The 27,687-nt window shown below is 35.2% G+C and overlaps 1 protein-coding gene across 6 annotated transcripts in view; it reads left to right on the forward strand.

The window, feature by feature from the left end:
* Nucleotides 1-27,687, forward strand: part of DLG2 (discs, large homolog 2 (Drosophila)) — a 1,891,340-nt gene that overhangs the window by 1,120,910 nt on the left and 742,743 nt on the right. For all 6 annotated transcript variants that reach the window (XM_006895272.1, XM_006895270.1, XM_006895271.1 and 3 more), the window contains one exon: nt 16,532-16,701. In XM_006895272.1, the coding sequence (XP_006895334.1) occupies nt 16,532-16,701 (170 nt within the window). The remainder of the gene's footprint in view (nt 1-16,531; nt 16,702-27,687) is intronic.

Consider the following 27,687-nt stretch of genomic DNA (forward strand, 5'->3'; position numbering starts at 1 on the left):
CATTAACATTGGAAAGATTTTCATAAGTTAGAACTAGTCTTTTGAAGGAGTGAAGTTGCCTCTATAATGTGATTTGAGGACTTCTTATAAATATCTTCCTCCACAAATGGAGGCATATGGGCCATTCGAGTATCTCTTTTTCACCATATAACTAGTATTACAGAACAGAGGTTTAGTAAATGCTGGTTGAATATAAATGTGTGTGTGTTAAACATGTGTCAACTAACATTTTAAATCTGATCACTGCTATTCAATTGCTTTTGCTTAGATTTTATAATTATTTTAAAATTATTTTAGTTATATATATTTATATATACATATATATGTATGTATGTATGTGTGTGTGTGTATATATATATACACACACACACACACAAGGCATTTGCCATTTCAATCTTTTACATGTATATAATTTATTGACATTTATTTTGTTCATCATATTATCTAACAGTAACTTTTAATAGTCTGTTTCTGGAACTGTTAAATTCTAGATGAGTCACTTTTTAGTGAGAGAAATTAAATGTCATGAGTGGAGTCAGCATCTCACTAGAAAGGATGAGAATAGGTGTAGATACTGGCAGTAAATGTGTTATTAACTTTGCTTTTTTCTAAAATGAATTCATTTATTTATAAAACAAATACTCAGTGCCAACTCTGGGTGAGGCACCATTTCTACAAGATATGGAAATTAATGAGTTAAACTTTCTCTCCTTTATTAGCTCATGGTTTGCAGGAAATAGTCATTGAAAGGAAATGTTTCCTCTCTTTCTGTATCTCCTATGACTAATCTGTCAACATGTCCAGTTGAATCTGATTATCCTTCTTTCGTTCCTCTCTTTATATCCTGATTGTCACAGCTCTAGTCCAAACTATCATCTTGTTATAGGGATATACAAAAGTTTGTAATGACAATTATTGCCTTTCTCCACACCTCAACTAGAAGGCCCTTTCTAAAACACAGTTCTTATTTTAAACATGACAATAACTTTTTAGTCTCTTTAGAGTCAAGTTAAAATGGTTGAATATGCCTTACAATGCCTTCAAGTCTCTTTGGTTTCAACCTCACCAATTACTAAGCATTGTCTGAAATAGTTCTCCCCACCTTTATTAATGTGGCTAAATTCTATTTGACTTTCAAATCTCAATTACCTCAGTTCCTCCAAGAAGGAATTCTTCACTAATCCAAACTAGATAACCTCAAAACCAAGCTCACTGTCATTGAGTCTATTGCAACTCTTAGTTACTCTCATTGGTTTGTAAATCTTAATGGGAGGAAACTGTTCACCTTCCTCTAATGGACTTGCTGGTGGATTTGAACTTCCAGAAACATACAATTTTTGGTTAGTAGTACAACACTCTAGAATTCTCCTATTACATTCTGTAACAACATTCTCTTTTTTCCCCCATAACCCTTAAGCTGAATTCCAATTTTTATTTTTTTTAATTTATTTTCACCTTAAAACTATAGAATGTACCTTAAAATAGGAATTGGTTTTTAAAGATAGGCAAAATTCTTAAACAGAAAACCTATGAATTTAGAGGTGACTCTTTTAAGGCACTCTGCTAGCATAGTGTATTATGTAGGGGACCGTTAAGCTGATCTATTCCATCAGTAAATTGGTGGAAGAAAGAAAAACTGTCTCTTTCCATTGAAATTTGCAGACTTAGAAGGCCATGCTGAGTCAGAAATGGCTTGTCACCAGTAGAGTTGCATTTAGTTTCTTTGTTTTAGGTAAAGGGAGACACCTGACCCATTAGCTTGGACAGTTTTAGAATAAGCTTAGGAAGATGAATAGAAAATGGATTGTGGAAATTTGTGTGTCATGTGAAAGTCTTTGATGCAGGTAGATTCAGTCTATACTCCACAGAGACCTATGAGGAACCACGTAGGAGGATCTCCTAGCAGCTTAACTCTTATTTCCTTTATCCTCCTCTTTAAGGAAATCACAGAAACTCTACGATTAGTAAATATGTTTATGTTATTGTTGTTGATTGTCATCCAGTCAAGGTCGACTCATAGAGACTCTATGAGCAAAAGACCTAAGGCCTTTCCATACCTATTATTGTTTCTTCCAGTTCATAGAGTTTCTATAGGCATGTGGTTTTAGAAAGTGGATGCCATTTCTGCCTCCAAACCTGTTTTACAACTGGGAACTCAACCAAACACTGTTCACAATGGGAAACCATTCTGGTATTTGATATCCCCATGGCACAGGATTCAGCATCATAGCAAGCCAAGGTTACCTCATATAGCACATTGGAAAAGAGTGATGTGAAAAAGTGGAAGAACGTTCCTCCAGATATAACCGCACTAGTCTCATTTAGCAGTGGTTAAAGTGTTGTCAAGTTGAATATGACTCAAAGTAAGCTTTGTACAAAAAACCTGAATGCTGTTCTATTATTAACATCATTTCTGTGCATTTATAAGAGAGTTTGTAGAGTTTCCAGAGGCACCTAGTTTAAGAAGTGGATGCCACTCCTGCTTCCCAACATGAGTCAATCTGGAAGCTCATCCAACCACTGCACAAAATGGGTAACCATTATGGTATTTGACACGACTATGGAATATTGTTAAGCATCAAAGCAACTCCAAGTTGTTCACTACAACAAATGAACAAATAATAGCTGTGTCTTTTAAAGACTATTCTTCTAAAATTATTATAGTTATCTTTAATTAATATAGGTGGTTTTTTTTCTTCTGTCAAAGATTATTTTTGAAAATTAACTCGGGGTAATAGAAAACAATAGAAGAGTACTAAATAGAGGAGTAAATTAGTTGTATATTTTAATAACACCATTAAATAGTGAATTATAGGGGGCTACTGGAGAAAAGAAGACTAGTCATGGGATTTCTTTTCCAAAATCTGTGTAATTGACAAGAAAAATAACCTAAGTGATTTTTAGTAAGATTAAGATCTTGAATAGAATGTATGGGACAAAATGAAAAATAGCAGAATATGTGATAAATTGGATATACATCTGAAAAAAGAAGACTCACTCATTTCTATAAATAAAATTATTTAATATGCTAAAGAGTTTAAAAATTAAGAGCAGAGTTATCCGTGGGCAGAAGATATGAATATTTTGAGGTGCACTCGAGACGCTTTCTTAGTGGATCAACAAAAAAGGAAAAGGCCAGAAAGGAGAAGGATTGATATAGTGGCTACCAATGGACTGAAATACAGCAAAAATCATGCATATGGCACAGAACTTAGCATTGTTTCCTTCTGTACATTGGATAGCTATGAATTGGAACCTAACAGTAGTAGTAGGATATCCGTCCAGGCAGAGATAGATGCCAAGGATGAACAGACCTTAGATGCAGATTTGTAAAATACTAGAGCAAGAGATAATTTTAAGATTACAAAATTCAACCTTAATGCTGGAGAATGAAATTACCTATTTTACCATAATATAACAAAACGACAATTCAAATACCTGACTGGTTAATAACCCACAATTCTTATTTCCATACCATTATTTTTGTGGTCTGAACTTTTCATTGAAATACTCTTCAATATGCTTTTTTTAAAAAAAATTCATCAATATTTTAAAGCTAAGTGATGCCAGGGTAATATATATGTTGTTATTGTTGTTGTTGTTGTGTACCATAGAGTTGGAACCAACCCATAGGTAACCCTCCAGCAGGTTTTCAGAGGCAGTTATTCGCAAGTGAGGAGATTGCCCATCCTTCTCCCACAGAGCAGCTGGTGGCTTTGAACCACTTGCCTTTAGTATTGCAGCACAGCTTTTTACTACTAGGCCACCAGAGCTCCCAATAAATTATATCTTTATAAATTTTATGTGCATTGATCTACATATATTTACATGAATGACGCTGACTTGAAAAAAAGAAAATAGGAAATCAAGTACACCATATAAAATGTATAGAACTCTCTGGTGTAGATTCTTTCTGAAGTCTTAAATCCATCTATTGTGGGGGGTGGAAAGCATTTTGTGAGGTTAGGGAGTGTGTTCTTATCCCTGCACCAAACTGGTTGAGTAAGCAAGCACCTGCAAGTCAGAAAGCAACTTGTAATTACATGCAGACAAGAATGAGTGTCCTAAGTTCTCAGGCCAGTGAGGACACAGCTTAGTTGAGTGGTTTAAAAAGAGGGGATATTTTTAGAAGTTCTTCAATATTACTCATCATTCTTTCTTAAGTGATAACTGTGTGCCAGATATTTGAAATACAAAGATAAATCAAGTTAGAGTTTTATGTGTAAGAAACTCTTCATTTTTGAGGGGAAAGGAAATCATGGGAGTGTTACTATAAGAAATTGAAGCTAGGCTTCTCTGTTAGGATGAAATGAAAAGGGATTAGTTAACCTGGCATCAGGCAGTCTAGCTAGGAAAATGAGAAAATAATAGAACTAGGAAGATGTTGCAATAATATAGGCAACCTCTCAGTGTAAGATCCATGTTTCATGAAAGTTGGCATGAAAGTCTCTGCGGACACGGTTTGCATTAAGTGGGCTAATGAGCCTCTAGTCCTGTGACTGACTCCTTTTCAATTCCCCTCTCATTGCCTTTCTCATGTTGTACTCATCAAGTTGCCTGGCTGGAGATTTGTTACTGGCTTCTCTGCTTTTCTGGGAAAATGCCGAAAGACCAATCACTGGCGCTGAAATAGCAATTTCTTCTCCCATTGTGGAAAGCTGTGATCTTTCCCAGATGACAGCTGCAGAGAATCCTGTAAGCATTTTATATAAGGGAAATGAAGTGGCAAATAGAGAAAAACAGTACATTCACTGTAGGAGATGACTTCTATGGATCATAAACTCAAGTTACTCTCATCCAGAATTAGAGATGACAACAGAAGTCCCCCCCCCCCCCAGTTGAGAATGAAGTGGCTGTCAACTGGTATTTGCTGAAGGATAGCAGTCAGGGAAAAAGTCTTGGATCTAAAAAGAGTGCTGGAAAATGGCTTGGATATGTTCAGGATTGTGACGGCTGTGGTCTCGTGATCCAGGATCCAAAAGAGATTTCATTCCAAAGATTGCAAAACTATAGCCTTCATAGTATTGGCTTCAGAGCTCAGAACTTCTGCCATAGTAAGTTGAGTCTTAGCAAGAGATTATAGTTCTGTTCATTTTGGAATAAACCAAACATGAGCTAAATACAGAGACCTTTCAAAATTGAGAAATGTGCTTTTCACAGTTTGCTACTAAACCGACATCATCCTCACCACCTGGGAACTTGTTAGAAATGCTAAAACTCAGTCCTACCTCTTACCTACTGAATCACAGTCCCTGGCTTAACAAATCCTGCAGGTGATTCTTATTCATGCTGAAGGATGTTGTTACTTGGCTTGCTTTCCTGCCTTCCAGTATATTTACGGTGATCAGTTGGAATTTGTCTTTAAATTAATCCAAGAACTCTTTTTAACAAATAAAATAAAAAACATTTGGATGGTACAATTCATTAGCTTTGAGATTACATCACTCAAGGTCATTGTAAACTTCTCTGGGCTCACTCAGTTTCTGCCCTGTAATGAGGAAATCGATATCTACCTTTTAGTGTTTCTTCTATATGTACACAGCACAAAATACAAACATCTCCCATTATGTACCAAAGTATTTTGTCACGTGAATGATTAAAAGATCACAGTTCAGTATGAGTTCTTTTATAAAGGCGTGTTTTTTATGTTACATTTTCTTTATATGTAAACGTAAAACAAAATATATGTAGCATATTTATACTTTTAAAAAAATCGTTAATTAATGAATAATATTATTGTTTTTTATCTGAAATTCAAATTTAACTTTGTGCCCCCCCCTTTTTTATCTGCTGCCGGGTAACTCTTAATACTCTAGATTGATTACCACTGGCAGGACACTGAACCAGGTATATGAGGGAGGAATATTTTCCCAGAAGACAAGATAAGGTTAAATTAAGTATTAAAAGAAAAACTGGAAAGAACTAAAGTAGATAATGCATGTAAAGGACAGGATATAAAGTGCACTGGAAGAGTTGGAAACATTTTGCTGATGAATGACAGCAAAATTGGAAAATTGAAAAGGTCTAGAATATTTAATCAAACAAAAAATAGTTGTCTAATCCAGCTCCAGAAATTACAACAGTAAAGATTAAATTACTGTTGGAATGCATGAAGATCCTCCTTCTGTTTCAAGCCTTTAATACTTTCCATAGATCTGCTTTCTTCATCATCTTTTTTCAGATAGGCTTTTGCTGTTCCCAACATGGAAGAAAGTGGCCCCAAATAATAAGCTCCCAAGTTTCTGTTTCTCCTATTTGGATCAGATATAACCTCTGAGTCGTATAGTCTCAATTCTATTCCCTAAAACAGAGACTGCCTGGCTTACTTAGGTAGACCTCTAATTGTTCCCATTTAAAAGAAAGAAAGAAAGGAGATTCAACAGAGTGTGGAAAATATTGTACATATCATTAATATCACACACACGTACAATCTTGCTGAAGATTATTTTAACATGGCTGGAACAATAAATCTGCAGGGAACTGCCAGAAGTTCAGGCGCGATCCAGAAGAGGATGTGGAATGAGTAGTATCATTGCTGATAACAGGTGGATTCTGGCTGAAAGCAGAGACTACCAGAAAAAAAAAATGTTTTCTTGTGTTGTGTTTATTATGTAAAGGCAGTTAACTGTGTTAATTATAATAAATTGTGGAAAACAATGAGAATGGAAATTCCAGAACAATTAATTGTGTAATGGAAATGCATAAACCAGGAGCAGTCATTCAAAGAATAGGATACTGTATAGTTTAAACTCAGGAAAGGTGTGCTTCAGGGTTGTGTCCATAGCTATCAGTCTTTATGCAAAGCAAGTGATTTGAGCAAATAATTGGACTACATGAAGAAAAGCATGGCACCAAGATTAGAGGAAGACTCATCAACAGCCTACATTATCAAATGACACAATTTTGCTTACAGAAAGTAAAGTAGACTTGAAGCAATGACTGAAGATCAAACTACAATTTTCAACAGGCATTATACCTCAACATAAAGAATACAAAAATCCTTGCAATTGGAACAATAATCAACACCATGACAGATGGAAAAAAGATAGAATTTATTAATGATTTCTTTTTTTAGTTGGATCCCAAATCAACACCCATGATAGTAGCAATCATGAAACCAGAAGAAATGCTCTATTGGGCAAATTTGTCAAGGACCTCTGTAAAGTATTAATAAGCAAGGGTGTCAGTTTCAATATAAGGTGTGTCTGATTCAAGACAGGGTATTTTCAGTTGTTTGATATTCATATGGAAGTTGGACAACAAATAAGGAAAACTGAGGAAGAAGTGATGCCTTTTTGTGTGTGTGTATGTGTGGTGGTGGTGAACTGTCTTAACAAACAAATCTGATCTGGAGGAAGTGCAATCATCTAAGGATGGTGAAACTTTGTTTTACATATTTTGAGCATGTTATCAGGAGGATTCAGTCCATGGAAAAAGAAAGCATGCTGGGAAAAGTAGAGGGCCATGGAAAGAAAGGAAGGACTTCCAGGAGATGTATTGACATAGAGACTGTAGCAATAGATTTAAGCATGACAAAGATCACGTGGATGGCACAGAATAGGACAAGATTTCTATGTGTTATTCACAGAATCACTTTGACTTGTAGTTGACTCAATGGCACCTAACAGCAAATCTAATAGAACTATCACATGTGGAAGTCTTTAATAAACAGAAATTTTTTTTTTATTTTTTAAATTTTGTAGGTTGGTTCTGATCCAAAGAACTGTCTATATCACACAATGTATCTTAATTTTGACAGAAACTGCTTATCTCTTTGGAAATACGTTTCCTCCATAGCCTTCATTTGACTTGGCATCTGTATTCTGCCATCTTTCCTCTTCTACTTTCTTGATCTGCTTTTTTATACCTGAAAAGAAATTAAGACACATCCTGAGACACTGCATTCACAATATCTTATTATCATAACAAAAAATTCCCAAAGAGAATTATTATGACCACATGGGAGGGAACTATAACCACATACAGAGGAGCTCTGGTAGCATAGTCCATGGGGTATGGGTTGCTAACTAAAAAGGCTATGTGACTCTCAAAGTTCAAATTCACCAATGGATCTTCAGCAGAAAGGTGAAAGTCTTCTCCCATTACAATTTACAGTCAAAAACCTGACCAAGGGTGGCTATGAATAGGAATTGGCTCAAGGGCAATGAGTAATATAGAAGCCAGGATTTGCAACTCATATTTTAGGGAAACAATTCAATTTGTAACACTGACCAACCTTGTAAAGTATATAAACTACTAATCTACACTTTATTTAATGAAACCACACAGATCTTTGATGAAGAAAAAGTCCAGTACATATTCCATCCTTGCACTTAATCAGATACAGTACAAAATCTCAGTTACTTTTCTTTCCAAAAATTGTTATATTTTGCTAATGTATATTGATTATTCTCAGTTTGAATGACCTGAACTCCTTAAAGATCAATGAATCATTAAATTGAGAAGAGTCAACAGAAATTACCTTAGCTGATGTTGAACTTTAAAGATGCGATAATGCGATCTAGGAGTAGAGCAAACACTTTTCAAGAGAGGCGAGAATAGACACTCTTTAGCAGCTTGACAGACTATCTTAATGATTTGAAGCTATTCATGTCAGATAATCTCTGTATATGTTGTGAAGACTTCCCTCCCCCTTCTCTGTTAGCTATCATAAAGCACCACTCGTTTTAAAAAATGGACTTTCGTTATGTATTTTTAACCTTTCTTTGATGATTCCAAGAATCAAAGGAACAATAGGTATCTTTGATATCTTAGTGTTTATCAGGTTCAATAATAGTTCACTTAAAATCTACAGTTATTTCTTCTGAACAGATTCTGGCTTTGCTAAGTGATTGATTGCTCTATTTAATTACATACAGTGTAATTTCTCCAGCTTGTGTTTTCCATTTGATGATGTATTATTGCATCTCTTCCAGCACATTAAATATTGATCAGGTTTCCCCATGACTGTAGACTTCTGGTCTGTAATTAATTATCTGTTTGATTAAAGGGTAGAGCTGAGCGAAGATGATAAAGGTAAACCAATTAAGGAACTCCTATCAATACCAAATAACAGCTGAAAAGCTAAGTTTCAGACCTTCAACTTAAAAATCTACTTTCAACTCAAATCTTGAGACCACCTGAGTGTAACTGAATGTGATTGAGGTGGTTTGGAGCAGGGCAAAGTAGAGAAACATGCATTTGTGAGAATTCTGCCAATTGTGCTGAGTTTTAGAATCTTTCATTAAGGCCACCTTAAAGCTACAATGCACATCAGAATTGAAAGTTTTCATTATTTACAACACTTTAAACAAGATTTAATTAAAAATCTTGTTTTCACATTTTTGTTCTCCAAGATTCATGCATCCTATCTCTTCCTTAGATAAAATGGCAAAATATTTTCAGCACCTTGATTGTAGTTCACTCTTCTTTCTTTTGACTATCTTTTCTTTCCACTGCAGCAGCTTATAGTTTTTTCATGCAAATTGAACCTTGCTCTCCTTTGTAACAATTATAAGAAACACTTATTGATTCTTACTGTTTGTGAAATGCAATGCTAAGTACTTTCCATACGTTATCTAGTTTCATCTCATACATCCTCATTTTCAGTGAAGACTCTGAAGCTTTGAAATGCCGAAGTCACACAACTAAGTGTTGAGTTTTAGATGTACCCCAGTGTGTGCAAGGCTTTTACACCCAGATCTTTTTGTTCTGTAGTGGGATACATGTCCATTTAAACATACATAATCTACAAAAAATTCAACTACAAAGAATCAGAAAATTTTCTGTTTCTCCTTCAAGCATTTTTTAAATGCATAAAGAACAGGAAAATTTTAAATGCTTAGTCATTACTAGGTCTTGGCAGAAAAAGTGTATCTTATGTACTAGTAACCTCCCAGAACAGAACCCTGGAAACCCACGTTATTTTTCCCTTTGTGAGCTTTCTTAACTTCTTTGCCATTTTTGTCTTCTGTCTGAGTTGGGTAACTGAAATCTAATCATTAATATAAAAAATAATTACTAGGGTTGGTGTTAATTTTGTGATTAACATCCTTAAAGTATGTTTAAAAACATAAATCTGTCTTATAGCAAAAGCTATTTTAGTGCTATGCAAGAGAATTGATACTATACAGTATATTAAAGGATCTCTTCAACATATTAAAAATAAATTATTAAGTATAATTTGACTTCCCAATTATAAAAGTGCAAAATTTAGATGTGATTGTATAAATACATGTTTACCCTCTCTCTCTCTCATTGCTGTAGAGTGGGAACTGGCATAGCTCCTAGGGAAGCCACCAGAGGGAGGTGCCACAATTGAGTTATCAGTGCAATATATGTCCTTATAAACACATGTTAATGATGAAATATCTTTTTGTATCCGGGCTAATGTGTGTAAGGAAAGAACTCAGAACTTCAAAGAAAATGAGACAAGAAGAGTAAAATAGATATTTTAATCTTGTGAAAAACTTTTAGTGCCCTGCTACAGATGAATATTTTAGATTTGTCTGAAACAACAAATACTGAAAGGGTAAAACCATCAACTTAATTACATTGGTAGACTGTAGAGGAAATCTCCATATAAATGGCTCAGAAATATGATAAAGGCTGTACTTTTTACTCATACAAAGTATTGCTTGAGATTGAAGGTACTGTTATATTTATGTTTCAAAATGAATACAAATGGTGGCTTTAATCACAAAGGTTATCTACTGATATAGAGAACAAATTAGTTTTATATAGCTATGTCCCTTCAGCCAAATGGTATTTCAAGTGATTAAGAGGAAGGGGAGTTATGTGCTATGGTTTGACCTAACATTTTGCCCTTTTTATTTTAAGAATTAAATTGTTGTACCCCCCCCCTTTCCATTTTGGTTTCTTTTTTTTAATTGCAAACAATCAACTCTAACACTTTTGTATCATTATAGCCTCTGGATAAAACAAGTTCAAATTACAATCACGTACTCCACAGTATTATGATATTGTTAGCAAAATTTCATTATCTATAAAATGGGGGTCAATAAAATTGTTAGATTTAAATGAAAGTAAATAAAGTGATAGAATGATAGAAAACCTAAAGCTATCAAGTCCGCTCAGACAAATGGTAAGCCTACATTAGATTTTTTTTAAAGCTATGAATCTTACCAGGAAAGACCACCTCACCTTTCTACCCCAGAGAACCTTGTGGTTTCAAAGAACTGGCTTTTCCATTAGCAGCCCAACACTTAACCAATAAATCCTAAACATAGCACCTTTGAACCACCTCAAGAGCAAAACCTTTCAGTATATGATACATTACAATTTATGCATGTATTGATATACATTAGCTATCTGTCAGTCTATGGACTAAGGTGCACCTGGTCCAGGCCATGGACTTCTTAATTGCTTGTTGTGCATCTGAGAGCTGGAAAATAAATAAAGTACAGAAGAAGTGATGCTTTGAGTTATGGTGCTGGAGAAGATTATTGAACACACCATGGACTGCTAAGAGAAAAAAACAGGTCTTTCCAAAAGAGGCTGAAACCAAGGTGCTCCCTGGAGGCAAGAATTTTGAAGCTATCTCACATGATGCCAAGAGGAGTTGTTGAAGAAGATCACCATGCTTGGAAGAAGCACAGCACAGAAGATGAAGATCCTGGATGAGATGGAATGACAGTGACTGTGGCAATGGGGTCAGGTGTGGCAGAGATTATGGGTTTGGTACAGGATGGGGCAAGAGTCAAAGCCATTGTTCATATGGTTGCTATGGGTTGTAGTTGACTCAATGGCATAGAACGACAACATAGAGTTTTCAAGGCTATAAATTTTCAAGGAAGCAGATAGCTTCATCTTTCTCCTGTGGAGTGATTCAGAAAATAAAACTTCTGACCTTTTGATAATTATTGTTATTGTTGTTAGATACCATTAATTTGACTTCACTCTATCCTGTGCCAACTTTATGGTCTTTTCTATGCTCAAGCTCATTTTTACAGTCACTTTGTCAATCCATTTTCTTGACTATCTTCCTCTCTTTCTCTGATCATCTACTTTTAATAGCACGAAGACTTTTCCCAAGGACTTGTTAGAGCCACCTCTACCTGAGAACATACCCAAAGTAGGTGAGATAAAGTTTCACATTCTCGCCTATAAGGAGAATCCTTAGTTGTACTTCTTCCAACATAGACTTATCCTTTTGATTAACAATCGAAAACTTTAACCATTGCACTGCTAAGACAGGAGGTGGGTTTAGTGGATTTGGGGTATGCTATTTGAGCATTTTCTCCATTTTGGACGCCATTTCATTCACACACTCAGGAAAAACCACTAATACAGGGTGTGATTTTTCTCATTCAATCATTGACCATCAAAGATTGAATTATCTGCAGAAGAAATAAACAATTAGTAAAGCTGAATAGATTTACACCTAGAATTTATTTTAAATGTCAGCCACACCTTTCTATAGGAAGTAACATTTTAAGATATGATTAGTATTCTGAGTGAAGGTTGATGGTAAACATTGTGTTTTTTCATTATCATGAGGTGACAAAATTATCCACGTTCAAAGGTACAACAACTGCAGAGTGGCTAAAACCCTACTTTTCTTTGCCTATTTTAATTGGCTGTTATCTATAATTTATTTCTTCTTAATCACCTATAGAAGATATTTATATGCAAACCTGCTAAAGCTTTAACATTTGTTATGAAAGAATGGTATCACTGAGTCTTAAAAAATGAAACATTTCATGTGAGGACTTTGAGGCTGCTCACAGTTCTCATTTATTGCGGTGCACTATCAAGTTGAAAGTGACTAATAGCTGACCTTTTGGCAGGTTTTCTGTTCTTTTTCTTTTTTAAATGTCAGAACATTTTTAAAGCCAGTAAATTACACAGGAGGAGATTGCCCATATTTCTTCATTGGAGAAGCTGGTGGATTAGAAGCACATGCCTTGGCGAGCTCTGGTGGCCGAGTGGCAAGGAGATACACTGCAATCCCAGAGGTGCACGGTTCAAATCCACCAGATGCTCTGCTGGAGAAGGGGGAACAATCTCCTCCTGTACCAGTCAGATCTGATTTGACAGTTGTTGTTGTTATGTGCCGTCGAGTCGTTTGTGACTCATAGTGACCCTATGTACAACAGCCCTTAAACCGTGCTCTATCCTGTCTTTGACAGTACACACACAAATATAATAATAAAAAAGAAAAAAAGAAGCACATGCCTTTAAGGTTGAAGCACAGATTCTTACCACTAAGCTACCAGGGCTCCCTGGTAGCCTGTATAGGTGGTGGGACAGGATGTCAAAGGAGAGGAATACCGTCAATTAGGTGGACTGACACAGTCACTGCAGCAATGGGCTCAAGCATGAGCCCATTATGAGGATAGCACAAGATAAGACAGGGTTCAGATCTTTGTTTATAGGGTCTCTATGAGTCATACTCCACTCAACACATCTAACAAATTCTTGTCTTGTTGAGACAGGAATTCCTAATGTCTCCTCAATCAGACTTAAATAATTAAAACTAATAAATAAATTGGTATAGAATAATGACAAGGGAAAGAACAAATCAGAAATTCTGCCCCTTTACAGTGCTATAATTTTGGAGATATATATATATATATTAAATGATCCCTTTGGATGAATGTGCTTCTAGCACTTAAATTTTGAAGTAAGACAATCTAAAATTAGATCCATGAGAGCTTTATACCAAAGAGTTAATCTTTTGGAACTATTCTCATTTCTGTAATAAAGATAATAATTCTTATTTCACAGCGATGGGAAAGTCTGCTGTTAGGGAAGACTAAGGTGCGTCTGATACAGGCCATGGTCTTTGCACTCACTTGTTATGCATCAGAGAGTTGGACAATGACTAGGGAGGACAGAAGGAGAATTTATGCCTCTGAGCTGTGGTGCTTGAGAAGAGTATTGAACGTCCCATGGACTGCCAAGAAAATAGACAGATTCATCCTGGAGAGGGTTAAACCAGGCTACTCCTTGGAGGCAAGGATTCTGGGGCTTCATCTGACATACTTTGAACATGTTGCCAGGAGCGACAGGAGAGGGACATCATGCTTGGGAGGGTGGAGGGACGGGGCAGAGGGGAAGTCCCTCTATGAGGTGGATTGATTCAGTGACTGGGGTAATCGGGATGGGTGTGTCAGAGGAAAGTGCAATTGGCACAGGATAGAGCAGGGGATAGGGCTGTTTTACATAGGGTCGCTATGAGTCGCAAATGACTCGACGGCACACAACAACAACAATGACAACAACAGGGTTATAGAACTATCACATTTCTAAGATTATTATAAATTGACCAATGTTTACAGTGCTATTATTAATAATAAGCAGTATTAGGCAATTATTTCATACCAAGACTTGTGCTCTATGAATGGTATTTTCTAACTAAATTATTTAGGTGAAAATTAAATGAGATATATATTATCTCATTGAACCACTATATCTGATTTGGAAGTGATATGAGGCTTAAGAAAGTTAAAAGACAGTTAATCGTCAGGTGTGAAAAAAACAATGTACACAAACTTTGTATTTAAACCAGTATAAAATAAAAAGAAAATACAAAAAAAAAGAACCCTTTAAAAAAAAAACAAAACACCCAACCATGAAATTCATCATTACAAACCTGTCAAATGTAGGATATAATAATTGAAATTAAGTTTATTCTTTCATTTTTTTCCAAACAAGTATTTGCTAAGAAATAGATCCATTGAATAAAGCAAGCCCTGTAGGAACTTGTAAGGTATGTTTTATAAGCTATCAAACACGTTCACTATCCCAGTCACTGTCTGTAGAATTGATTCAAAAGTGACTAGGGACTCCCAGGAAAGTTGAGTAAGAGATTGTGGAGAGTCCAGTAGAGAGATGATGTTGGCTTCAACAAGGAGGGTATTAGTGGAGTTGAAAAAGCCTACATGAATCAAGAATATTCACTGCATGTAAAGATAGTGTGTGTGCTGCAATCCCAAAGACACACAGTTTGAGGCCACCATGAGAGGATGGGCAATCTCCTCTGGAAACCCACTGGAGGGTCAGCTATGAATTGGTTCTGAATCTACCATACCCAACAGCAACATATAATTTCTCGCTATATCCAGATATAAATAAATCTGATACATAATTGTTAAAAAAATTTCAAAACAAAAGATGTTCATAATATTTTACAACTTGTAGTGTTTTATATTTGACTATCTCTTGATGCATAATTGAATTTCTTTATTGTTTTATAAAATTGCTATATCAAATTGACTTTATATATATTTCTAGATTGTTAATTAAAAATTAATATATTTGCAAAAAGAAAATCTAAAACCACAAACCTGTCTTAAATATGTCTTATTATAGGATAATTAAAATTCTGCATAATTAAAAAAAAAGATAGTGTGTGTGGTGATTGAAGATAAGAGGCGAGCAAGAATGACCTCCCATCTTTTATTCTGAGCAGTAGAATGAACATCCAAAGTGAAGGAAAGAACTCTTTCTAGTCTCAAATCACAAACTGTAAACCATTTTAATGGCATTTTTGTTATCTTGAATAATATTAAAAATATATTTGAAGTTCATGGATGATCAGATATTTTTGTGAAAAAAGACAAGTTATTTCTTCCTTTGAGAAAATGATGAAACAAAATTTTTACATAAAATTTGTCATAAATTTATAATTTTCAAAGTTTATTCCTAGAGACAGGAATTGGCTAAAATTCTCTTGTAAATTTTTTTAAATAGGAATTTCAATACATACAATATTTTGGGGAGATTTGAGGGAGGATAAAACGGTAAAATAATTTACCAGAATATTAATATTGGATTATGGGGTTCTATGCACTTTTTATTTATTCCACAGTTTATATTTTCAGATTTTCTGTAATATTTAGGCAATATTTTTATAACTAGTAAGTGAAAGATTTGATTAAGAGGTATCTTTAAAGTTTAATTATTATGTCTATCTGTAGTGATAAAGAGTTGCACTACCAACTCAAAAATGTTTATAGTTCCAATCCACCAATAGGAGAAAGATGGGCTGTTTCTTCTCATGTGATTCACTCTGAGATCCCACTGAAATGCCAGCTATGTGTCAGTTATGACTTAAAGATACATAACAACAACAGCTCATTGTAGTAAATCCTGACAATCATTCTAATGGCAACTAATCAAAAACCCAATCAAGCCCAATAATGATATAATTGACACAGACCAGGATGATGGTTAATGTGGGACCACTAAAACTTTTGAAGTCTTGATGTCCATTATTTGAAGTACTTCTAAAGTTAAATACTTAAAGTTGTTATAGTCTTTAGCTTTCTACATAGTGTTAGGTGAAGTAAGTTATGTGATTCAAATCCACCAGCTGTTCCACAAAAGAAAGACGGGCAAGCAACTCCCAGACAATTTACTGCCTCTGAAAACCCACTGGAGGGTCAGCTATGTGTTACTTCAAACTTGAAGGCACATACCAACAACAACAAGGTGAAAGAACCATCATAGTTCTTTAGAAAGTCTTTTCGTCATTCATGACATTGCCTGTTTTCTTTCCTTCCAGGGTCAATGACTGTATCTTACGGGTGAATGAAGTTGATGTGTCCGAGGTTTCCCACAGTAAGGCAGTGGAAGCTCTGAAAGAAGCAGGCTCTATTGTTCGACTGTATGTACGTAGAAGACGACCCATCTTGGAGACTGTTGTGGAAATAAAACTGTTCAAAGGACCTAAAGGTAATATAAACATGAATGTCTCACACTGAGTTCTAACTGGGTTGAAATTTATGCCACACTCACCTGCAATGTACTTTCCTTTCCACCTTCCAATATTCATGGTTACCAGAGATTGGAATCCTGCAATAATGATTTTTTTACAAAGAATAAAAGGTGCTTATAATTTAAATATGAAGTTGGACTAGGAAAGGACTTATTTGTTTAGGAATGTCTTTAAACTGATAAATTTTAAATCTTACTAGATCATCATGTCTGATTGATTACATATTACTATCCCACTGCCATTGAATAGATATGGGCTCATAGTAACCCTCTGTCAGGTTTATAATTCTGTAAATCTTTACAGGAGGAGATTGTTTATTTTTCTCCCTCAGAGCAGCTGATGGGTTTGAACTGCCAGCATTTTGATTAGCAGCTCCACACGTTATACACTATTTTTCAGTTAGAGATTATAATCTTCCTTTAGCAAAATGGTAATGGAACTAAAACTAATTAAAACAATCTATCTTTGGATAATAATTTTTTTAATAACACTGTTGGGATTTTTGTTTTAATTTTATGATACCCTTGTGTGTTGTACCTAACAAGGACTACATAATGGTTTATACTTGAACTAGTGAATATAATGTAAAATTTATTATGTTTTTGAAATGTCTATTGAGCCCTTGAGGTACTTGTAGTTTCTCTAGGGAATTGCATAAACAATGAGATGAATCATTAAACTGAATTTTAAGAATAATCATTTCAACCCTGTACTACACAGAAAGATGTCATTTAATATTGGCTTAACACTCTTAAATATTTTAAGAAAATCTGATAATTAGTTTAATAGTCTTAAATATTTAGGAGAACATGGTTTTATAGTTGTTCTACTTTGAGTGAACCATTTATTCTTTCCCTTAAAATCTATTTAAATCGAATGCTATTGCACTTAAAAAATAATAAGAGCATGTCCTTCTCTGAGAGGTAGTAATGGGTAGTATTGAAGATCCCAAGGCAACTAGCCCAAGAATCTGACAGCAATGAAAAATCCGATTCATCCATTACATGTACTAGTGGAGTGAGCCAGCTTGGATGAGGGTCTCAGCTTGCGTAAAATTCAACTACATTGCTGTTCAACACAGATCTACCCCAAAGAGTTCAAACCAAAAAAGAAAATATTTCCCCCTAAATGGAATTTGACTCATTGTGACGCCATGTAAGTCAGAGTATAACTCTGCACCATAGGATTTTCAATGGCTCTTTTTTTGGAAGTAAAATTCCAGGCCTTTCCTCTGAGGTACTTTGGGGTGGACCAATCTTTCAGTAAGTACTTTCAGTAATTAAGTAGCTGGGCCTATTTATCTATTTATAGCAACCAAGGTATGTGATGATTAACGGATACAAAAAAATGTCCAAAGTTCTAAACTGATGGTTTGCACAAGATGAACAGCAGAGTTGAATGGTTAGCAATATAAACTCTGTAGTAAACATTCTCAGCTTGGAATGCTATTTTTGTCCATCATCAGCTGTTTGATCTTGGACAAATTTCTTAACCTCTCTTTGTCTTAGTTATGTTTTCTGCAAAATGCAGGTAATAACAATACTTGCTTTGGAGAGTGTTGTAAAAAACAGACAAATCAGTTCACGTAAAGTGTTTCAATTAGCACTGAGCACATTTTGACTAGCAAAGTAATATTAATTGTGGTGGTGGTGGTGGTGGTGGTGGTGGTGGTGGTGTTAAATTCTTCATGGTCTCTTATACCTGTTATTGATCTCCTGTGACAGAGTAAAATTTTCTTTGCTATTATTTTTATGGAACATATTACCAAGTCTTTCTCTTCTGGAGCCACGGAGTGGGTTTAAACTGACAATATCTTAACTATTATACCACCAAACAAAAAACCAAAATACTCACCCAACCCAATACTGCTAAGTCATTTTCAATTTGTGGTGACCTTAGGAGACAGAGTATTACTGCTTCATATAATGTCTACTCTTTGTACAGTAGTCCTGGTTGCATAGTGCATTGCACTGCTTAATGGAAGGTTGACAGTTCGAATCCATCAAATACCTCAATAGCAGTAGGTTTGAGTTTTGGTTTGAAATCTTTAGATATCAAACTGTCATATCTTTCTCCTACAAAATAACTAATGGATTTGAACCTCTTACCTTTCACAAAGCAATCAACTGCTTAACCATTGCATTACCAACCTCTTATATTTTAACTATGAACTGTATACTCCAAGTTATTTGTAACATCATTTTCTACACAAGTTCACTTTTTGTAATAATTATTTGGCTATGGATTTTTAAGATGCTTCTAGATTCCTCATGGACTGAATTCAGATGCATTAGATGATATAACTTAAATATGAAAGAAAAATATTAACCATATCACAGTAGTTAGGGGCATTAAAGAAAATATTTCCTGTAATACAGTTTTCTAGAATATAATATTAAGGTGCTTTAAACCCAAATAAAATGTAACCATTTCTACAATTCAATTAATAATGATTATTCAGCCCAGAGTAAAGGCAAATTATTAGCTTAACATGTATTAACAGACTTTCTGCAATCCATTCTCCCAGTGGTCTCCAGCTGTGTATCAGAATGCTAAAAAAACTTACTGAATTGGCTAAAAATGTTTTAGGTCTGCTTGTTTTATTTTGCTTTAGATATTTTTGTTTGGTTGGTGGGTTTTGATAACTAGGCTCCTCTCAGGCTAGTATACTTTAGGTGAAACTTTCTCCTATTTGGGGCTAGAATGGGCAAAGATTGTCCTGAGACATTGTGTAGGGGTTGTGGGGAGAGGTGAGTATTAAAATCTTTTCATGACAATGCACAGCTCATGGGAGTTGAGGTTACATGTAAGCAGGGACTGTTGAGAGAGAAGACTCAAGGAAACTATTAGAAGTGACTTTAAACTACTGAAACCAAGACCCTGCCAAATCCTGATAGACAGTTGTGGGCCAGGTTACGTTAATGGCCCTACTGAGAGTTTGCTGCGCCCATTTATTTTTTCATACTGTCATCATCCAGAGATGACTACTGTGGATTTGTTTAAATAAAGTTCATGGATTTGCGGGGAGAAAGAAGGGAATTCTTTTATTCATTATTTAAATTTCTTTTTAAAAAAATTATTATACTAGTTAATTTACAAAATTGTTTCTCACCACAGTTCCCTCCCATTTCCCTAACTCTGCCTATCAAATTGTGCAGTCACATAATTAATTCCTCTCCCTTCCACTCATCCTCATCCTCATCCCTCTACTTCTACCCTCCCCCATTGGATTCTCATGCTCATTCTACAATAATGATTTTATACAATATTTGTCCTTATGAGAGTGAGTTAGTTCCTTCAGGATAATGCACTCAAGTCCCTCCCAAGTTAGTTAATAATTCACAAAATGATTGCTCCTGCGTGCTGTGTAGTATTCCATTGTATGAATGAACTACAACTTCTCAATCCATTCAATTGTGGTTGAACAGCAAAATCAGAGTAGATAGGAAACTGGGATTGGATTTTAAATTAAATCTGATGGGGTGTTACAATCCAAACTTTGCCTGGCACCTTGTTATTCTTTGATAACGAATGATCATATATTAAAAATTATTTTCTACCAATGTTTAAATCCTGCCATAGAAATGCTTATGTCAGTGGAACATATTGGTGAATCAGATGTGCTCTCTGTCCTCAGGAAGTCCTACTGGGAGAGGGAGACATTATGTCTACTAGTTTTAATGCAGGGTAGAATGAAATCAGTTCTGTAACAGAGCTTCAGCTATCTATACTGTGGAGCAAGGAGGAAGATGTGATTTTTATTAACCAAGACAGCCAAAATGTTCCAAGGAGTTCCATTTTGTATTAAAAGATAATTTAATGTGTGCACAGAAAATTGTATCTGGGCTTCCTTGACTCGGTGGGTACTGTCTCTTGTGATTAGGGACTTTTGAATCAACTGTGACTCTCAGCGGTGCCACATGACAGAACAGAGCTGCCCTGTGTATTTTAGGCTGTAAATGTGTATGGGAACAGATTATTTTGTGTTTCTTCCACAGAACCAAAGGGTATATTTGAATTTCCAATCTTCAGGTTTATACTTCAGCACTTAACCAGTGTACCAGCAGGGGGATCTTATCAATAATGCTGCCAAATGAACCAACTAGTCTTGGGTATGAGTGCACAATCCGTTGCTGAATTAACGGGCTTCATTTAGTCATTTAGTCCTTTGGGCATCTAGTGGGCATTTGCTATAAGCTGGGCTCAGAGCCAGGCAGTGGAGTACACAGCGAAAGCGAAAGCAAATGAGAAAAAGAGGGACCTTGCTCTCAATGAATAAGGATGATAAAAAAAGAATTTGGGTGGAGGTGTTTGAGAAGAATACTGAATATCCCATAAACTGCCAAAAGAGCAAATAGATATCTCCTGCATATAGTTCAGCCAGAGTGCTCCTTGAAGGGAGAGATGACGAAGCTTCGTCTCACATACTTTGGGTATGTTTCTAGGAGAAGCAATTCCTTGGAGAGGGACATCATTCTTGGAAAGGTGAGGGTCGGCAAAAGAGAGGAAGAACCTCAGTGAGCTAGGTAGACACAGTAACTGCAGTAATAAACTCACATGTGTCAGAGGGTCACTATGAGTTGTACTTTACTCGACAGCACCTGACAACAACAACAAGAACTCTCAATGAAATTATAGTCTGATAGGGGGAAATTTTAAATCCGTGCCCACAAGAAAAAAAAAAATTAGGAGAAATTCTGTGAATGAACTAAATAGTCATAATGGTATTCCAATTACAGAAGGAGTTAAAGGGATTTCTCTGGTGAAAAACCACTTAACCTGAGCTTTCATATAAATGAAAGTTAGCCAGGCAAAGTGAGGAGGAGTATTCCTGATTGAAGAAAGTATGTATAAATTCCCTAAGGTAGGGAAGATCATAATACCAAAAAATTAAAAGAAGTTAAATATGGCTGGAGCTTAATAATGGAACAATGAATGTCAAGAAACTATATTGTCCAAGTCAACAGAAACCAGGCTATGTAGTTCTTTGCTGACTATATTTAAGGATTTTTAGTTTTATTGTATGTAAAGTAGGAAACAGTGAAATATTATATTAGATTATAACATAAACAGATTCATTTTATTTAGAAGACTTTTCCTAGCTACTGTCATTTTAGAAAATAGATTGAAGAGAGATAGGAAATATAAAATAGTTAAGGATTATCTGAGAAGAGTAGATAACTAAGTATAGATGTGTGCTGTATTTGGCATTATTGATGGCAATTATTGATTAATTAAGTGTGGAGTGTGTCAATATAACACCCAGTTTTCTAATTTAGTAATTGAATGGCTTGAGATACAATTTTTCTGAGATAGGTAACATTGAATAGGAACCTATTTGTTGGAAGGATATTAAAAATTTATCTGGAACATGTTGGGAAGGCGGCCTTATCAGAGACAGATTTAAAGTAGGTAAAACTGGAGAAGTGACTAAAAAACCCTGACATATACATATTCTGGGTTGATTCTATATTGTTCTAATTATCTAATTTTGGGGAAATACCTTAGTAATTTATTTTTACCTTTTGTAATATTTTTTAATGTAAAACTATGACAATCTCAGCTATCTGAAACAATTACGAACACTTCGTAAAACCTAGTACCCAGGCTGTTTTGTTTTGATGTTTTGTTTGTTTGTTTGAAGGGTTTTGTTTTGCTTTTAAAAAATAATTTGTGTTTGTTCTAGTGTTTTATTTTTGATACAGAACAAATGGTAAACAGAGAATATAAAAAAGTATTATTCCTTTTATGTAGATAGAATATTAATATATCATACTTGGAGCACTGGTTTGTATAAAAATTACATTTCTAGCTTTATACTTCTATGCCCCTACATTTATTGATTTACAAAACAATTAGTACAATACACTAATCTGAGATAACCTTTGACATCTATGATCTGTATGTATAGCAGAACTGAACTTCCAGATACTCAAGTAGAATAATTGGTTAAAGATTTATGGTTGTGTATCTTTTTTAACAATACACACACTCACGCAAAAAATAAAAATCTTGTCCTTAGTGTTACAGATTTGATCATTGCCATTAGGTGGAGTATCTGTGTGTGGTCAATCAGCTGAGAGAAAAACAGGTAATCATATTTAGGAAGCAATGATTAGACAAATCTATTTAGGCTTTCAAAGCAACCAAAAATATATAAAGAAGAAAATCTGAAATGTGCATGCTGTTTCCCAGGAGATAAGTTTAGAATAGGAGCCTTTCTGTTGACTTTCCCTAAAACATCTAAGGACTAACCTCTAAGGAGCTGTATATTTAAACAAGTAGAGAACAGTTCGTTTCTGTGGCCTTGACAGAGAACTCTAAAAGTATCTAAGATATGAGATACCTTCTTTTCAGGTGCTCTTGTTGCTTGAGAACATTATAGGTGTTTAAAAGCCAAGTTCTAAAACTGCCAGTGCCAGAACCACACTCAATGGTACACAACAACAACCTGAAGACTGAAGCCTTGCTGGCATAGAGTGTTATGTGTTGAGAATCAAGGCAGGAAAAAGATGAGGCAGTCTGTTCTCATTAAGATTTACAACCTTGGAAACTCGATGGCGTGTCATCATGAATCAAATTGACTCAATGGCCAAGAGTTATATAAAAATAGACTTGACTGTGGCTTTGGTTTAGTGATCCTACTTGTTTAGAAAAATAAGAATAATAAAAATATCACTCTAGGAACATATTTCAGCTATTCTCCCTTGTTCTTTTTATAAAATTGTTTTTTGGGGTTTGTTTTTGTTTTTAATTTTTAGTCCTTTATTGCAGCTCTTGTGTGAATTATCTCATAGTGATTTTTGTTGATCCTTTACTTTACCCAACAGGATGTTTTTTTTCTATTGACTAATCTTTTTGGGTGAAGTTACTAAAGTCAGACTAAGTTTCACCAATTCCAAAATCTCTGTAGATGTTCATTGAAATGAAAAATAAATAATTTAATAAAAAATTTTTTTAAAATGTTTTTGACCAGCATTGTTCCTTAAGGTTTGTCCCATCATGGATAACTCACTAACATAACCTTCTGCAGTCAAATTGAGATTCTGACTTAGCAGCTCTGCAGATAGAATACAAATACTTCATGAGATTTCCAAAGCTGTAAATGTTTTTGACAGCTGTAGATGTTAGGTGCCGACTCATAGAGACTTTATATAAAACAGAACAAAACACTGCCTGGTCTTGCATCATCGTGAGAATTGTCACAATTTTAAGCTCAGCATAGCAACTGTGTCAGTTCATCCCAGTGAGGAACAGCATCTTTTCCACTGATCCTTTACCTTACTAAGCATAGCCTTCCCCAGGAACTGGCCTCTCCTGATACCATTCTAATGTGTATCTTACCATCCTTGCTTCTAATCAGCATTTTTACCATATTTTTTCTTGATGCTTCATTTGCTTTTCTGGCAGTTGGTGTTTAAATTCAGTATTCTTCAAAACTGTAACTCAAAATATCTTTCTTTTTCAATTTTCCTTATTCATTGTCCAACTTTTGTGGATATATCAGGCAATTGAAAATATTATGCCTCAGGTCAGGCGCACTTCTGTCCTCAATGTGACTTCCTTGCTCTTTACCACTATAAAGAGATTCTTTGTCAGCAGATTCTTGCAATACGATACATTATTTTTTGACTGCTGCTTCTGCAAGAATTGATTATATAGGCCCAGATAAAATAAAATCCCGTACAGGGTCAGTCTTTTCTCTGATTATCACAATGTTCTTTATTGGTCCAGTTGTGAAGAGTTTTGTTTTCTTTATATTGTGGTGTATCCCATACTGAAGGCCACAGTCTTTAATCTTCATCAGTATGTACTTTGATCAAAGTTATGTCATCTTATGTTCCTTATGCTTTATTTGTCTTTATGTTAGTATAACTTCTCAAGCTTTTTACAGTATATAGAATTAGTAAACATAATGAAATGGCACACCCGTTTCCTAACTTTTAGCCAAGTACTATCAACCTTTTTGTTCTATTTGAACCCTCTTGGCCCAAGTACAGGTTCCAAATGAACACAGTTAAGTATTCTGGAATCCCTATTCTTTGGAATTTAATTGGTAAAGCTCTATGATCCACATAGTTTAGTATTTTTGTATAACCAATAACAGATGAATATATCTTTATAGTATTTTCTCCTTTCAACCAAAATCCAGTCATCAGTAATGATTCTAAAAAACTCACACTCATAGCCATTGTGTCAGAATCACCTCAGAGCTGACCCTCCAGCAACTTTCCAGAGGCTACAAATTTCAGGGGAGCACGTTGCCTGTCTTTCTCTTCAGGACCTGTTGGTGGAGCCAAACCTCCAGAGGGGCACCCTTTTTGTTTAGCAGTGGGACTACCTCCATCACCTGTGCTCCAGATTATAAACATATTTGCATTTATAGAATCTTTATCAGTTCAAACGGGAACTTCCAATAAGGCTTGTGACTATAACAGTGACTAAAATGCACCAAGTGGTAAAGTCCCTACACTAACAGCCATATAATATATGCCATTCAATCACTATAGAAACCACACAAACCTACATCCTTAGTAGCTATGAGACTGAGTCAATAGAATGGCCTGTAATGAATATATGCTAAATGACTATTAAATGAACTAATATTGTAATTGAAAATACAGAGATTAAGAAATCGTATGTTTGGTTGCTATCAGAAAGCTTAGCAGTTAGAGCTCATCAGTGACACTGTAGTGATGGTCATGAGGTGCTCTGAAACACGTCCCCATCTCTCCACCCCAATTCCTTTCATTACTACCTACACTGTGGACACTTACCAATGACTTTTATTTTCTTGTGGGAGAGTAAACCTAAATGTCTACTCCTATAAAGATTATTATGTAAAGGAAAAGGGAAAATCCAGTGGGGATTTGGAAGGACAGGGTAATGGTGGGCATAGGTAAACAGTGATTAACTTTATAGAGCATAATCAATGGAAATGATTGCATGAAACACAATGTCAATGGAGAGTGTGAAATACAAAGTACACAAATTATATATGCAAACCAATATAAAATAAAAATTTAAAATAAAAAAAGGGGGAAAAATCTATATGAGACATACACTCTGTCCTTTAGGATCACCTAGGAGTCTTAATCAACCAACACACCCAACAACAGCACAGATTAGCTACCCTATAATCGTCCCATCCCTCCACCTCTGTTGGTGAATAGCTTTGTCATCGGTATTCTTACACGTTATATTTTCTGTCATCTGATCACAATAACCTAGGGATGTTTAGTTTAGCAAAGCTTTCAGTTGTGTAAAACTTAGCTGTACATACCCAACACTTCTCCACACCACTGGGTAGGGACTGAACACAAAGATTATACAACAGCTTTGAATTACAGGAAAACCAACCATTTACTGCATCAAGGGCCACCATGCATTCCTGACTGTCTCGCCAGGTGGTAAATGATAGTGTGTATTTATTTTTAATGCACGTGCACTGAGTGCAGAACACAGTTTGTTCTTTATTCAGTCCTATGTCCTGGGCTCTGAGTTCTGAGCTGTAGGTGGGTGTGGGCCTTTTTATGGTAAAGAACCATCCTGAATAATGGTTTGATTCTTAGTAAGCACAAATGGTAAATTCAGCTGTTTAGCATGAGGTCTCTAAACATTACATTTTCCTTTTAGTGCTAACATTGTTTCAATACTCTTGAATTACCAAAATTGGTCCCTTGGGTACATAGGGAAATGTACTTGAGTGTGTAGTTAACACAACCTTTTCTTGAAATGTATAGTCAGAAAACATCGATTTGTATTAAGTCAGGTAAATAGTCTTCTTGACCATAAATTGTGGCTAAATCACAACTTTCCATTGGCAAAGAATTATGCATCTGATGTATCCACCTTGCTACCAGTAACTTTATATAGAATTATTTTATACACAATAGGCTAGTTTCTGATTGGTTTTGGGTAAAAGATGTAGCTGTAAATGTAGAAGCTTTTTACTCTATGCTAATATCTGGTTACTCTTCATATAATGATGTCTGTAAACAAACTCTCTCCCAAGACTTGGTATCAAATGATTTATTGATGAAAAGTAAGCTACAAATATTGCTACTGTCGTCCCCACTGTTCTGTTCATTACAACATCATGGGAGAACAAATCATTTTATATCATTTGCTAAATCAATGTGAAATTTAAAGAATTATACCATTTTTCTTATTTGTCCTTCAGGGATAATAGATGGCCATTTTTTTTTCTTTTCTTAGCATGCTTTTTAAAATGAGCCCATAATTTTTAGCAGAATTTATGATGAATAGCTCCTTGAGTAAAGACTCGGTCATGGTGTAATCTGTAAAGATTTGTGCTGCTTATTCAAAGCCTGTGAACCTACCAGGTGCTTTTAGCAACAAAGATGGACAGTCTCCTTCAATGCAACTTACAGGCTTGGAAACACACTGGAAGATCAGCTATGAATCCAAACCAGCCATCAACAGTGAGAGAAAGAGAGAACGCAGAAAAATCGTCAATGACAAATTTATTTTCAAGATGAACATTTAAGATGAAAAAGGAAAAATATCACTTACATATGGTTTTAATTTTCACGCTTCAAAGCTTTATCCTTCACACAGCAAACTCTGTTAATTAGGAGTGTCTTTTCCCAGGGTGGGTATTTGTCTGCATATTGTTTTTTAAAAAGAAATGTGTACAACAACAGCCCAGAATGAGAGATCTATCACTGCAGAGAGGACTGGGGCAGGAGAATGTAGATAATTGTGTAACAAAGAATGGTTCCTTTAAAAAGAAAAAAGTAAACAAGGGAGAGGGAAGAGAGAGTGAGGGAGTAAAATGTGCAAGAATGAATGAATGAAAATCTAACTTCTCTGTAAATGTTCATTAAAATCACATTTAAAATAAATTTTATTTCAAAAAATGTGTTGCCAAGGTAAATACTAAGACTTAGTATCTTTCTAATTTATAGCCAACAGCAAAG

This window comes from Elephantulus edwardii, unplaced genomic scaffold (assembly GCF_000299155.1).
Source record: "Elephantulus edwardii isolate Elephantulus edwardi_28Jun2011 unplaced genomic scaffold, EleEdw1.0 scaffold00163, whole genome shotgun sequence".
Classification (NCBI taxonomy): domain Eukaryota; kingdom Metazoa; phylum Chordata; class Mammalia; order Macroscelidea; family Macroscelididae; genus Elephantulus; species Elephantulus edwardii.